The following is a 13267-nucleotide window of genomic DNA, read 5'->3' as shown; positions in this document are numbered from 1 at the left end:
GGCTGGCTAGGTTGGGCCATATGGCGGTGGCCTTTTGCCATTGGGTCACCCCATACTTAAGGTGCACACAAACCCGAATCTGAAACCGGGTTTTTATACCCAGGTTTTGAATACCCGAACCCGTACCCGGCCCTACCCGTAGGGTACGAATAGGGTATGCATTTTAGTACCAAAGTCCGTACCTGAAACTGGACCTGATTTGTACCCGGTAATACCCAAAAACCGGAACCAGTTCCATATCCGGAATCGGGTTTTTCCAATACCCGAATCTGGGTTTTTCAAATACCCGATCTATACCCAAAAAAATATCTGGAAAATACCCAAAAAATGCTTCTAAAAAGTGAACCATTTAAAAAAAAAACCAATCTATACCTTAAAAATACCCAAAAGTTTGGTTTTTCAAAACTCAAAAATAGGGTATTCAAATACCCGATTTTTGAATACCCGGTTTTATACCGACCCGAATCCGATAGATAGAGTATGGTTTTTATAGACAATACCCGAACCTGACCCGGGTATTGCCAATACCTGATTTTACCAATATCCGGTCATACCCGAATCCGCTCCTATACCCAGATCTGGGTATTTCTAAAACCCCATTGTGCCCTCAAGTATTGACATTTGAAAAATAAAAAATAAAAACATATAACCGTCCTACTAATTATTCCTCGCCAAAACCCTAGAATCTGTTCATCATGCCCCAACGTACAACTGAGAAACCCTAAAATCAATAATTGAATTCAAACCGGTCGAATTGAGTGAGCGATGGGCGAAACAGAGACGCGAATTGAAGTTCGAACCCTAACCGGTGAATCGATTACAGTCTCAATTTGTTCGAACCGGACGGTTCAGGACCTCAAGCTTCTTCTCAACCAACTGTTTCCTCCGGCAGCGTCATTTCCGAACTTCCACTTGTTACACAAGGTTTTCCAATTTTTCATTTTTTACTGCATATTCGAGCGTTTGTTAATTACTGTAATCTGACTGACTCCATTTTTCACTACATTTGCAGTGTAAAATTTGCATATTAGGGCTAACATATGTGAATTCTGTTTAATATTTTAATGTTGATTAAATTCTGTAATCTGACTTTCTGCATTGTAATACGGTGATCTAGGGCTCTAAACTAAGTTTGCAGAGTCGGATAAGTAGTCATTTGATTTCCGATGGCGATTTTATTGTTCTTATTCCTTTTGTGAAGAAGGACAAGCAGAAACATGTGGATTTATCTGCAAATGAAACGAATGAAAGAAACTCGCGAAGCACTCATCACTGTTCCACCTCTAATTTTGCTGAATCAGCTTGGTCTGATATGATGCAAGATTTGTTGTCTCTCCGTGAACGAGAGATTGGTGGAGACGAAAGGCGTCCTCATATTGACTATGAAGGCACGTGCTCCAACGTGCGAAACGAAGCGTATTCTAATTTTGAGAGTTTGTGTGATGAGGCGGTATTGGTTTTGAACACGTTGCAGTTGTGTGATAACAATGAGCTTGATGAAACGGGTTGGGAGAAATTTATGCAGGTTTTGGAGTTGGTTAATTGTGTTTATGATTCAAAGTCCAAGAGTTGTATGTTGAGGAATATGAGTATGCGATGCGGTGAAGCAGATGGTTATTCATGCTGTTGTCCTTCATGGCTGAAGGTTGTTTTGAAGGCTTTTTATTTTTTGAACATTTACTGTAGTTTTCTTCAACTGCAGCAGAAAACAGTTACTATGCTTAGTTTGGAGGGAGGACTGAATCGGCTAACTAAGTTCGGACCGGGATTTGGTTATGCTGATCTTGAGAATCTTTCTCTGCTTTGCCCTAAGGTAACTGGTCTTGTTATGGAACTGTATGCAACTGTAAGCAATTACCGTCTTACACATATTAACGTGGTTACCATGTTAAATTTTTGGTTTTATCAATGCTTCCGTTATGTTCTTGTACACACATACATTTTATACTTTGAAATGTTAATAATAATGGTGAACCATGGCTTTGGTGATATTATCTTGAATTTTGACTAGTCTGCAACGCCAACATTTGCACTGTAAACATGCAGGTTATACAGTTTATTGATGATGAAACTGGGTGTAGAAAGTCCAATAATATGATTGTTGTCATCAAGTCAAAATTAGATGCTGAGTGCCTAGGTAAAGGTAAACTGAACTGTTGCCAAATGTCAATCATGATTGTATACTTTACAACCAAGTTAACCTTTTCTCTGCTGGTATAGGCAAGAGAAAAATGTCTACAGCAAGAGTTGTCAATGCAATGAGAAAAAGAGAAGATTCATTTAAAACAGATTTATTTGCAATTGTCAATTCATTTATGGTATGCGTAGATGTTACATTTTCTCTTATTTTTCTCAATTCTTTATATTTTGATTAATCTTAGAAAATTTTGGTTAGTTGACATGCAAAATTTTGTCTTTTCAGGAAAAAATGGGCAATGAGAAAATCATATCATGTTCAGTGAATGACCTTTTGCTACATATAAATGAGAAAAATCATGAAGAAACGAAAACTGACGCTAAGCAAAAAAAGAGAAGTTTGTCCAAATCCTCAAGTGCTTTTTCACCCGAAGCATTGTGTAATGTAAATATCATCGTTTTTTTGAATTTTCAGTTTTTTAATTTTTTCTATTTCATTAATAAATTCCCTTACAGGCGACAAATCTTTTGCTACCTAAAGAATTGGTTGAGCATCTGAGATCAGGCATTGGTTCCCAAGGGCAGGTGTCATCTCTATTCCTACTCTTTCATTACTCATATTTCTGAATTCATAAATATGTATGTTTTATGATGAAATTTACAGATAGTTCATGTTGAAGAGATTAATGCCCGGGTAGCCAACTTTGTGGAGATTCCATCTTATTTATCTGAACGAATGCAATCCGCACTTAAATTTTCAGGGGTCTCAAAGTTGTACAGCCATCAGGTATTCACAATTTGGCACCTTCATCTATATATATAATTCTACATTTGAAAGTCCAATTTATGTTTCCATCTCGCTCTTGGGGTATTTATAGGCAGAGTCAATTGAAGCTTCCTTAGCAGGAAAGAATGTTGTTATTTCAACCATGACATCTAGTGGAAAGTCGCTTTGTTATAATCTGCCAGTTCTTGAAGTGTTATCTCAAAATCTTTCAGCTTGTGCTTTATACCTCTTTCCAACAAAGGTACTTACATTAAATTTTATCAAGCATCATTCACTTATATATATGGCTTCTTGAATTTAATCTAAATCAAATGTGTGCAGGCTTTAGCACAAGATCAACTAAGAGCATTACTATCAATGACAGCAGGTTTTGATGTAGGTTTGAACATTGGAATCTATGATGGAGATACTTCTAAAGAAGATAGATTATGGCTGCGTGATAATTCTAGACTGGTAATTTTGTAATTTTTGTTTTTTTTAAACAATGTAGTAAATCTCAGATGGTAAATGGGTTTTGTTGACTATGTTCTTACAAACTTATTTGTAGTTGATCACAAATCCCGATATGCTGCATGTGTCAATCTTGCCATCGCATAAACAGTTTGAGCGATTTTTATCAAACCTCAGGTTATCTTTGAAGTTATTTATTGTCTTTGTGCAAATTAATCTTGAGTTTTCTTTGTTTTCTTTTTTGAATTTTGACTTAATACTAAACTTATGTATCAGGTATGTGGTAGTTGATGAAGCTCACACGTATAAAGGAGCATTTGGATGCCATGCTGCTCTTATTTTAAGGAGATTTCGCCGCCTCTGTGCTCATGGTTTGTGATTTATTTACTTTCATATATAAAGTTTTCTAATCATACAAATGTGCTAATATTCGAATGTCTAATGCTAAGAAGTTGTGCTATATGTATATATGCATTCACAGGCTGCTTTAATGTTTGCAGTTTATGGAAGTGATCCGTCATTTATATTTTGCACTGCAACATCTGCCAATCCCTGTGACCATGCAATGGTAAGATAGAAACAAAGATTTATTAGACACAAGGCTGTTATAATAGCAATGTAAATATCTATTCTAATTTGCTTAGAAAAATGTTTTATTTTTAGTTCTTTCTATACATTAACAGAATTGCCAGTTGCAGTATAGTAATCAATTTCTTTAACTGGCAGGAACTTGCTAGTCTACCAACAATGGAGCTAATTCACAAAGATGGCAGCCCTTCTGGCCCCAAGTTATTTGTACTCTGGAATCCTCCTTTACGCATGAAAACTGTAAGATTTGTTAATGTTCTCTGTGTGTGTGGTGGTTTTGGGGGTGATGTAATTACAGGAATACAGGGTATCAACTGCTTCTTTATCTGACTACAGGAGATTAAGAGAACCAGAATTAGGACCAATACTGACCAATTTGACAGAACAGTTTTTGCTGGTCGCTCAAGGTATAGTGCTATCTGTATTATACATGTGGCACTTAAAATAACCGATCAATAATTGAAACATGTGTTCGTGCAGTCCAATCTTGGAAATTTCACGTCTCTTTGCAGAAATTATTCAGCATGGACTTCGTTGCATTGCATTTTGCAAAACACGCAAACTGTCCGAACTTGTATTGAGCTATACGTATGTATCTATTTATACATAACATATTTCTTTCTATGATAAATTAATAATCATCAATCATCATTTATCTGATTTGAGGAGTTATGATTGCCTGTGATAAGGCATGAAATTTTTCAGAAGACCGCACCCAGCCTTGTAAATTCTGTATTTGCTTATCGGGCTGGCTATACTGCTCAGGTTAGTATGTACTAATATTATTCATTCAGTATTTTGTATTCCAAATAAATAGTGATGTGATTTTAGGATATGACGATTAAGTAAACAATTAAACAGGATAGGAGAAGAATAGAGAGAGAGTTTTTTGGCGGGAAAATTTGTGGTGTTGCTGCTACAAATGCACTTGAGTTGGGGATTGATGTTGGACATATTGATGTCACACTACATCTAGGGTTTCCAGGTAGTATAGCTAGGTATGCCACTTGGTTCAGTTTATTTCTAATATCGTATATATGATCTATTCTAATCATTCCGTTCGTTTATTTGTTGTCACTGAGACCAGTTATTTCAATTTTTAGTTTATGGCAGCAAGCTGGGAGGTCTGGAAGAAGGGAACAACAATCACTTGCTATATATGTTGCATTTGAAGGACCCCTTGACCAATATTTTATGAAATATCCTCATAAACTATTTAGAGGCCCAATCGAATGTTGCCATGTGGATGCCAGCAACCAGCAGGTGCTTGAGCAACACTTGATCTGTGCCTCTTTTGAACACCCGCTAAGTGTAGTTCATGATGAAAATTACTTTGGTCCTTCCTTGAAAACTTCCATACTGTCACTTAAAAGTAAGGGATTTGTTACTACTGGCCCGTCTAGAGGCCCCACTGCTGAAATTTGGAACTACATTGGGCAGGAGGTATACAATATCTGAATTTAATATTGATTATTAATTTTTATTATTATTATTATTATTTTGCTATAACTTGTGGTTTTTTCATTTTACATATTAGAAAATGCCTTCTCATAATGTTAGCATTCGCGCAATAGAGTCAGAGAGATATCAGGTAATTGACATGAAAGATGGTAAACTTCTAGAAGAAATCGAAGAGAGCAAGGCTTTCTTTCAGGTAATTATGGTTAGCGGGATAGTCTTTCGATTTATGAAATAGATTATATTGTTTTATCTTATGGTAATTATTCTTTCAGGTGTATGATGGTGCTGTTTATATGCAGCAGGGGAAAACCTATTTAGTGAAGAATTTGGATTTATCTACCAAAATTGCTTCATGTCAGGAAGCCGACTTGAAGTATTACACCAAGACTCGTGATTTTACTGATATTGAAGTAGTAAATGGTCACATTGTAAGTTTGAGCCTAAATGATTTTATAATTAAATTTGCATTAATTAACATTTATCCACATCCTAATCGCATAATATCTTTTAGGCCTACCCAGCTAAGATTTGTAACCCCCAGAAATCGAAAACAAATTCTCAATCAAACCCGTGTAAAGTAACTACTACATGGTTCGGTTTTAGACGTATATGGAAAGGAAGCAACCGAGTATTTGATACGGTCAATTTATCACTTCCTAGTTATACATACGAGTCACAGGTACATTTTCAGTTTTTGCCATCAATAATGTTCATAATCAAGCTTTGTTGACCGTTTAATTATTCTAACTGATTTTGATTTGAGTTAGGCTGTCTGGATTCGGGTTCCACAATCAGTAAAAACAGCCGTGGAAAGAGAAAATTATTCGTTTCGTGGAGGTTTGCATGCTGCTGGTCATGCACTTCTGCATATCGTGCCTCTGTAAGTCTAGTTATTTCATAGTTGCTAATTGAATTATAATTAACGTTTCTTATTTTAACGCAGATATATAATTTGCAATTCGTCTGATTTAGCTTCAGAGTGTATAAATCCTCACGACACTCGTTACATTCCTGAAAGAATTCTGCTTTATGATTCACATCCTGGAGGAACAGGCATTTCAGCACAGGTGAACCTAACCTTTAAAAAATAAGTATTATGTTTTTAAAAAGTTTATATGTTCAATATTGACATATCACATATGTATGTATAATGTAGGTTCAACCTATTTTCACTAAACTTTTAACTGCTGCATTGGAACTTATAACATCTTGCTATTGCTCTGGTGACACTGGTTGCCCTAATTGTGTTCAGGTTGGTTCTACTTACTGACATTGATAGCAAATTGTTTTATTTTTTTCTTTAAAAGCGTAGACTTGTTATTGGTTTGTTGTATATCAGAATCTTTCTTGTCACGAATACAATGAAGCTTTGCACAAAGATGCAGCAGCGATGATCATTAAGGTTGTTCTGAACATAAAATATAAAATACAAGAAATATTGTTGTATATGTTTTGTTTGCTGATTATGTGTGTTCTTGCAGGGTGTTTTAGAATTGGAGAAATCAAATTTTGGAGATCCTCGTAGCTCCTCAACTACTTGATTGCGCCCATGTCATGTTATCGTCTGCAAGTGGTAATTTATGATCTTGTAAATACAACTCATTTTTATCATGTAAAACTGTAAGTAACATGGTCATTCAATATAAAATTAATTTTCGACAGAGAACTGTTGAATCATATAAATATTTGTCCTTGTTGCCCTAATCACACACAAATTAGAGCTGACCACCACTGCATTTAAATGCTCTATTAAGTCATGATGATGCTGACTGTTAACATCCAACTGTACATTAGATATTGCTAGATTAAAACTGCACTACTTTGTAGCATCGGGCCATGCTTAAATGCGAAGTTCTCTCACCCATAATCACTGCGCCTAAAATCCGCTGATGATATTTCCAGTTCGGTGTTCCTTATGAATGCATTCAGGATGGTGGGTCAAGGGTGTTGAGTGGGATGCCTTAGGCAAATCCCGCATCCATGATCAGGGATTGTGGGGCAAACCATATTGAAGACAATGAGTTGTAGCACCTTAGACAAAACACTTCGTAAACATGAGAGATGCTAGCTAGGTGCGTAAGAAATTTTGAACCTCAAATATCACCAACACGTTTTGGGCGAATTTATTGTGGGTAAAAGAACTTAACAGTTAAGTGTGTTCAGGTGGGAGACAAAATACATGTCAGTTCCTTTGCATATTTTCATGGTTCAACCCTTTTTAATTTTTTTTTTCTTTTTTTTAAACTCGCCCAAAGCACAATTCCTTTACTATACTCACAGACTTAATCAGACTCCACTTATAATTAAATTGTCCACATTCCTTCTCTTCTATTAAAGTTGGTAACATGCATGCATATGAACAATATAAACTTTATTATAAAGTTATAATTTCTAAATAAGCATACAAACTTCATTATAATTTAAACAACCAAAGTTTTAATACATATGAAAAACACAAAGCTCATTTGGTGAGGCCTAACGTCAAACCCGAATCCTTCAACTTGTCACAAGTGATCAAATCAATCCGCTCTTTCATCTCTTGAGTCAAATAATTTTGCCAATCTCCAACCTTTCCTTTCCTGGAAAACTCATGGTTCTCCACCACTACCTTCTCCGTAAACTTTTGGCCACCACCACCGCCTTTATTAACATCCAGACGACTCAAATTCTCAAAACTGCACAGCTTCACAATGTCCCCCACCACCCCTTCGTTCTCTTCCTCTAAAGTAAACGGCATTCCCATGAACGTCGCCAACTTCCTCAGCTCCACCGTCGGCTCCCTCTTCATATCCTCATACTTCAAAAACAAGATTTTATCCGGTGATAATATGCAACCAATTATATCAAGAAAGAATAAGTTAAATGGCCTCTTTTAACAAACAAATAAATAAGCATAAGCCATCCAACTTACCCTAAAACAATTCTTTAAGCCCTTTATCTAATTTGTGAAAACAATCTATTCATGTGATCTTTTAAGGAATGATTTTTAATAAAAGGTGTATAGACAAAATAGCATGAGAAGAAAATCCGTTTTTTCTAATAATGACCGACGAAATTCAGTGTCAACTACGTAACTAACCAAATGATATCACGTACCCATAAAATTCATGTTTTCTAGTACAATATGAAAAAATTTAAGCAGCCGACAAAACAACCAGAAGCTGTTAGACACGATTTCAGGACATCTTATCATGGGGTATAGAAATGTTTTTCACCAGCATCGTTTTATTCGGTGCAATGTCTCAACAATAAAAATACAATGTCATTCGATACATGTAAAGTAAAAGCACTTCAAACGTACCTTGCTACAAAAATATTGCTAATTCCAGAAATTTTGTAGGAATCATCTTAAAATAATGAATACGTTAAAATAATACGTTACTAATTAAAAAAAAAACAACTGGGTGCTTGACCCAGACCTTGTGGGGAAAATTAGACTCACGACGAAATCTAACGGTTTTGCTCGATCTCAGTCGAGAGAAGTTTATTTTTGGGCCGATGTATCTTGTTTAGATAATTAGAATGGATGTACCTTTATAGGAAAAACCATAGTCCTGTTCGTTTCAAGAATTTGGAAGGAATTTTAAGGGATGGGATTTTAAATTCCATGAATTGATATGTTTGTTTCATTAAATGAAAGAATGAGAATGAAAACTAAATCCCATCGAATCCCACATTTCATGGGATTTTAGAATCACACTTATTTTATAATGATTGTTATGAAAAATAAAGGATTGTTTTCTTAACCCTAATCACTAGGGGTGTCAAATGGGTTGGGTCGAAACGGATCATGGGTCGGAACGAGTTAGGGTCGGAATGGGTCAACTAAAAAAGGGTTGTTTTGGTTGGAACGGGTTAGGGTCAAAAGGTTCGGGTCAGAACAGGTCAAAACTGGTTTCGAGTGTTTTTTTTTGAAGAACGAGAGCAAAGGCGAAAACGTTTTAGTTTTTTTTACATTTTTTGCTTTTGATTTATATTTTGAGTTATGATTTTTTCCAAAAAAAATTAAAAATAAATAAATAAATCATAACTCAAAATATAAATAAAAAACAAAAAATGTAAAAAAACTAAAACGTTTTCGTCTTTGCCCTCGTTCTTCAAAAAAAAAACAAAAAAAAAAAACCCAAGAATGAAGAAGATTACAATTTCAATATATATTAACCAACCAAACACATGATAGGGATTCTCAAACATTCAATTCCATTCCATTTCAATTTCAATTCCAAATCCTTTAAAAAAAATCCGTGAAACGAACGCGCCCTACAAGTTTTTCTAAAAGAAAATAACGAAAATATTTATTTTGACCAAGAATATTAAAAAAGATTTTCTTGGCCTTTTAAATTACGAAAATAGCCATTAATTTTTTTTGAATTTTATATTCCAATAATTTTCATCAATTAGGAATTTGGATGACATGTATCATCAATTACTGATCACAGATTAGACCCGATTAAAATCTCCAACGCCATTTTTAATACAAAACAGTGCAAATTTTTTAAATTCACGTACCTGACTTGCTTTCCAATAGCCTAATACATGGTCCCAAAAGGGTCCATACTCCGATACTCCATTGCAAAACAACTAATAAGCTTCATTAAACGAAATAGGTGCCAATTCCTTAGACCTTAGCCTACTCATAAAATGCCACTTACAAACCAATGCATCTTTCGGATCCCTAAACACATAACAAACTTGCATGTTGACAACCGCGACGTCGTCGACTTAGGCAACAAACCATGAGCAAAGTGTGTAGCAAATAGCCGAGGAGCCGGTAGACGTTGAAAGTTTTCTACCGCGTTATCAAGTAATATATGGGTGTCAAGAAATGGGAAAGCACTCTGCGGTCCGTTGCAAAGAATTTTTTTTTTGAAATGGTGTGTATTACAAAGAAAAATTAGGTTAACGAGGAAGTAAAAAAAAAGGTTTTTGATGTATCCGCTATTGAGAATAGCAGATTAGGAGGAAGATGAATTTGGATCCGCTATTAAGAATGATGGATCACCTGCAACGCCAGACATTTCTACAGTCCGCTATTGAGAATAGCGGATTAGGATAACCCCGTTAACCCAATTAAGAAACCAAACAACCAAACTAACTTCACTAACCAAACTAACCTAACTTTGTATTCTACCCCCTTATTATTATTGTATTGCAAACTTTGGATTCCCTCAAAGCTGCAACCACTTATTATTATTGTACTGCAAACTTTGAATTCCCTCAAAGCTGCAACCTGCCCCCTTCACATTCAAAGACTGCCCCCTTCACATGCAAGGCCGCCATGCAAAGGTTTCAATGGTGTCCATACAAACTAAATATTAAAGCTGCCAACTACCAATTCACATGCAACCTTTAAGACTCGTGAGCTGCCATGAATGCACCCTACAAGCTGCCATGAGCCCCTGACAAGATGACCCGTGAGCTGTTTATGAAACCCTATTACGAAGAAGACGATGACCAAAAAAAATTATTTTCCTAAGTTGCCATGACCCGTGAGCGGATTAGGTTTTTTTTTAAAAAAATTAATTTTTCCTAATCTGCAATTCTCAATAGCGGATTAGGTTTTTCATAAAAAAATATTTTTTCCTAATCCGTCATTGGTAATGGCGGATTAGGTTTTTATAATTTTTTTTATCCTAATCCGTCGTTGCTAATTGTAACATTTGTTATTTTTCAAACCCGAAAGCCCGACCCGTTTCGAATTTCCGAATTTTTTGTTTTCAAGTATTTATATATAGATGTATGTTTTATAGATTCGTTTGACGTTCATCTTCCGACTCGGTTTATCATTCAATGTATTTTTGTTTATCATTTACTATTAATATAATATTCCCGATGTTTGATGTTCAATGTCCGTTCGATTTTTATTTCATTGATTCGTTTATAAAATCTTGAGTTTTATCGTTTAACCAAGTCACAATCTAATCGGGAATCAAAAACTATCAAAGTATTTAAACTTTTATTACATTTCATAACAACTTTCAAAGTTCAAGGATTAAAATGATATTATAAAGTTTTATTTTAAAGATATCTTGAAAGTTCAGGGGGTAATCATGCAAATTTAATTAAATTATAATATTAAAATAATCAACCCAGCCCCACCCTCCCCTAACCCTCGTTTTTCCGGCGACGGCCGCCGTCCGGCGAGCCCGCAACTTCGGCAGCCTCCAAACCCCCCTAAATATCGTTCTTTGACCCGATTTTTAAGCATAACGAACTTTGTCAATAATAACTAATCGTAATCAACTTATTAATTGCATTATATCGATGCCAAAACGTAAAATCTAATCCCGTGATCACCGCCGGATTGCCAGCCAAATCAGTTATACCCAATTAACGCGTATACGCTCCTGTAACTAGTATAAATACGGACCTAGGACCAAGCCAAACTCGCTCACATCCTTCTTTCACTCTCAATCTCTCTTATTTGACTGTAATATGAACCTGAAGACCCGTCTCCGGCGAAGCTCCGGCCACCGTCGTTCACCGTCGATAAGTAACTATACCAGGTAATGATTATATGGTTTGATTCGTTTTTCTTCAGTTAACAAAACCCCTAACTCTAATTGACCAAACTCAGAACGGATTTACATAATTAAATTGCTAGGGTTTATGTAGAAGATGATGAGCAGGTTATATATTTATATAAAATTAATTCCATACTTTTTATCAAATGTGTTGGCTGGTTCATTGGTTAGTCTCTTTGGTTTTGGAAAGAAGGACTCGGGTTCGAAACCCACCCGGGTCAGATCATTTTAATGTTCATTTTTTTATTAAATCAAATAAATTGTTAAAATTATTATAAATTTATAAAATTCTTTTTAACTAAACAAAATTTATTATAAATTAAATTTTGTCATTTTCATCTAAAATCCGAACTTTTAATATTCTTTAAAGTTTCGTTAAATCCGTTATTATTAATTATTAATTTCATTTCGTTAATCTTTATAATATAGTCAATTTTGAAAGAACTTATTGTCAACCTCTTTCAGATATGAATCTATCTGATTCAGAAGGGAAGAAGCCGGAATCGCTAGTAATCGCCGGTCAGCCATACGGCGGTGAATCCGTTCCCGGGCCTTGTACACACCGCCCGTCACACTATGGGAGCTGGCCATGTCTGAAGTCGTATTTTTATTGAATCATCGTGGTTCTAGTATGAATCTGAGGTGTGAATCGATTCATAGGGTCTTAACAAGAGAATTCCTATAAATAATAAATAAAACAAATATAATAAAAATTCAAGCAAATTCAATGAATAGATAGAGTCAACGGTACGACAGACAGCGCTGCCTACACGCGAATTTGCTTCCGAAGTCGAGCGCGGGAAATCCTTCTCTATACAAGTTCTCGGACGAGGTTTTTGAACAGAACTTCGATAGGCGAGAGGTGTAAGCACCGCGAGGTGTGAAGCAGGGAAGGAGCGTTGTTGTTTGCAAGGTCTCGATTATTTACATGGACCCACTTTTCATTCAATTTGTGGTAATTTTCTGATCTATAAACCGTCCCTAACTAACGATACATCAACGTAGTCGTTTTTGAGATAAAACTTGCACCCTTAAAATCCGTATCCCATAAATATTAAAGTTCACTTATTAACAATAAATTATTAATTAAATAATATGTAAATAAGATATTTCGTTAAATCATTTAAAATTTGTTTATATAATGATTCGTTAACGTTAACCTGTCAACTTTAATTTGTTAATTTAAATTCGTTCGTTGAACTTTAATTCGTTAACTTTTAAACCATTAAACCTTGATTCGGTAATGTTAATTCATAATTCGTTAAACTTTATTTCGTTAACTTAAAAACTCGTTATCTTTCTAATTCATTAATTTTAATTA

The 13267-nt window shown here is 35.2% G+C and overlaps 1 protein-coding gene and 1 pseudogene across 1 annotated transcript; one reads left to right on the top strand and one right to left on the bottom strand.

The window, feature by feature from the left end:
- Window positions 1-765: 765 nt before the first annotated feature.
- On the top strand, window positions 766-6963 carry LOC143618002 (uncharacterized). Its single transcript, XM_077090362.1, has 26 exons — window positions 766-924; window positions 1118-1813; window positions 2047-2143; window positions 2221-2318; window positions 2423-2581; window positions 2653-2721; window positions 2801-2923; window positions 3015-3164; window positions 3245-3376; window positions 3471-3550; window positions 3650-3744; window positions 3874-3941; window positions 4100-4201; window positions 4298-4368; window positions 4442-4549; window positions 4651-4726; window positions 4823-4959; window positions 5065-5404; window positions 5499-5615; window positions 5695-5850; window positions 5934-6101; window positions 6190-6302; window positions 6366-6489; window positions 6579-6674; window positions 6762-6824; window positions 6904-6963. The coding sequence occupies exons 1-26, from the start codon at window positions 766-768 to the stop codon at window positions 6961-6963; spliced, it is 3657 nt and encodes a 1218-aa protein (XP_076946477.1).
- Window positions 6964-7883: 920 nt separating this feature from the next.
- On the bottom strand, window positions 7884-12537 carry LOC143618001 (flavonol 4'-sulfotransferase pseudogene; annotated as a pseudogene).
- Window positions 12538-13267: the final 730 nt, after the last annotated feature.

This window comes from Bidens hawaiensis, unplaced genomic scaffold, assembly GCF_021521415.1.
Source record: "Bidens hawaiensis isolate Kalapana, Puna unplaced genomic scaffold, B.hawaiensis_p1.1 tig00061446_1, whole genome shotgun sequence".
NCBI classification, from domain to species: domain Eukaryota; kingdom Viridiplantae; phylum Streptophyta; class Magnoliopsida; order Asterales; family Asteraceae; genus Bidens; species Bidens hawaiensis.
The sequence above is the reverse complement of the archived record's forward strand: the minus strand, read 5'-3'. Positions and strand labels throughout refer to the sequence as shown.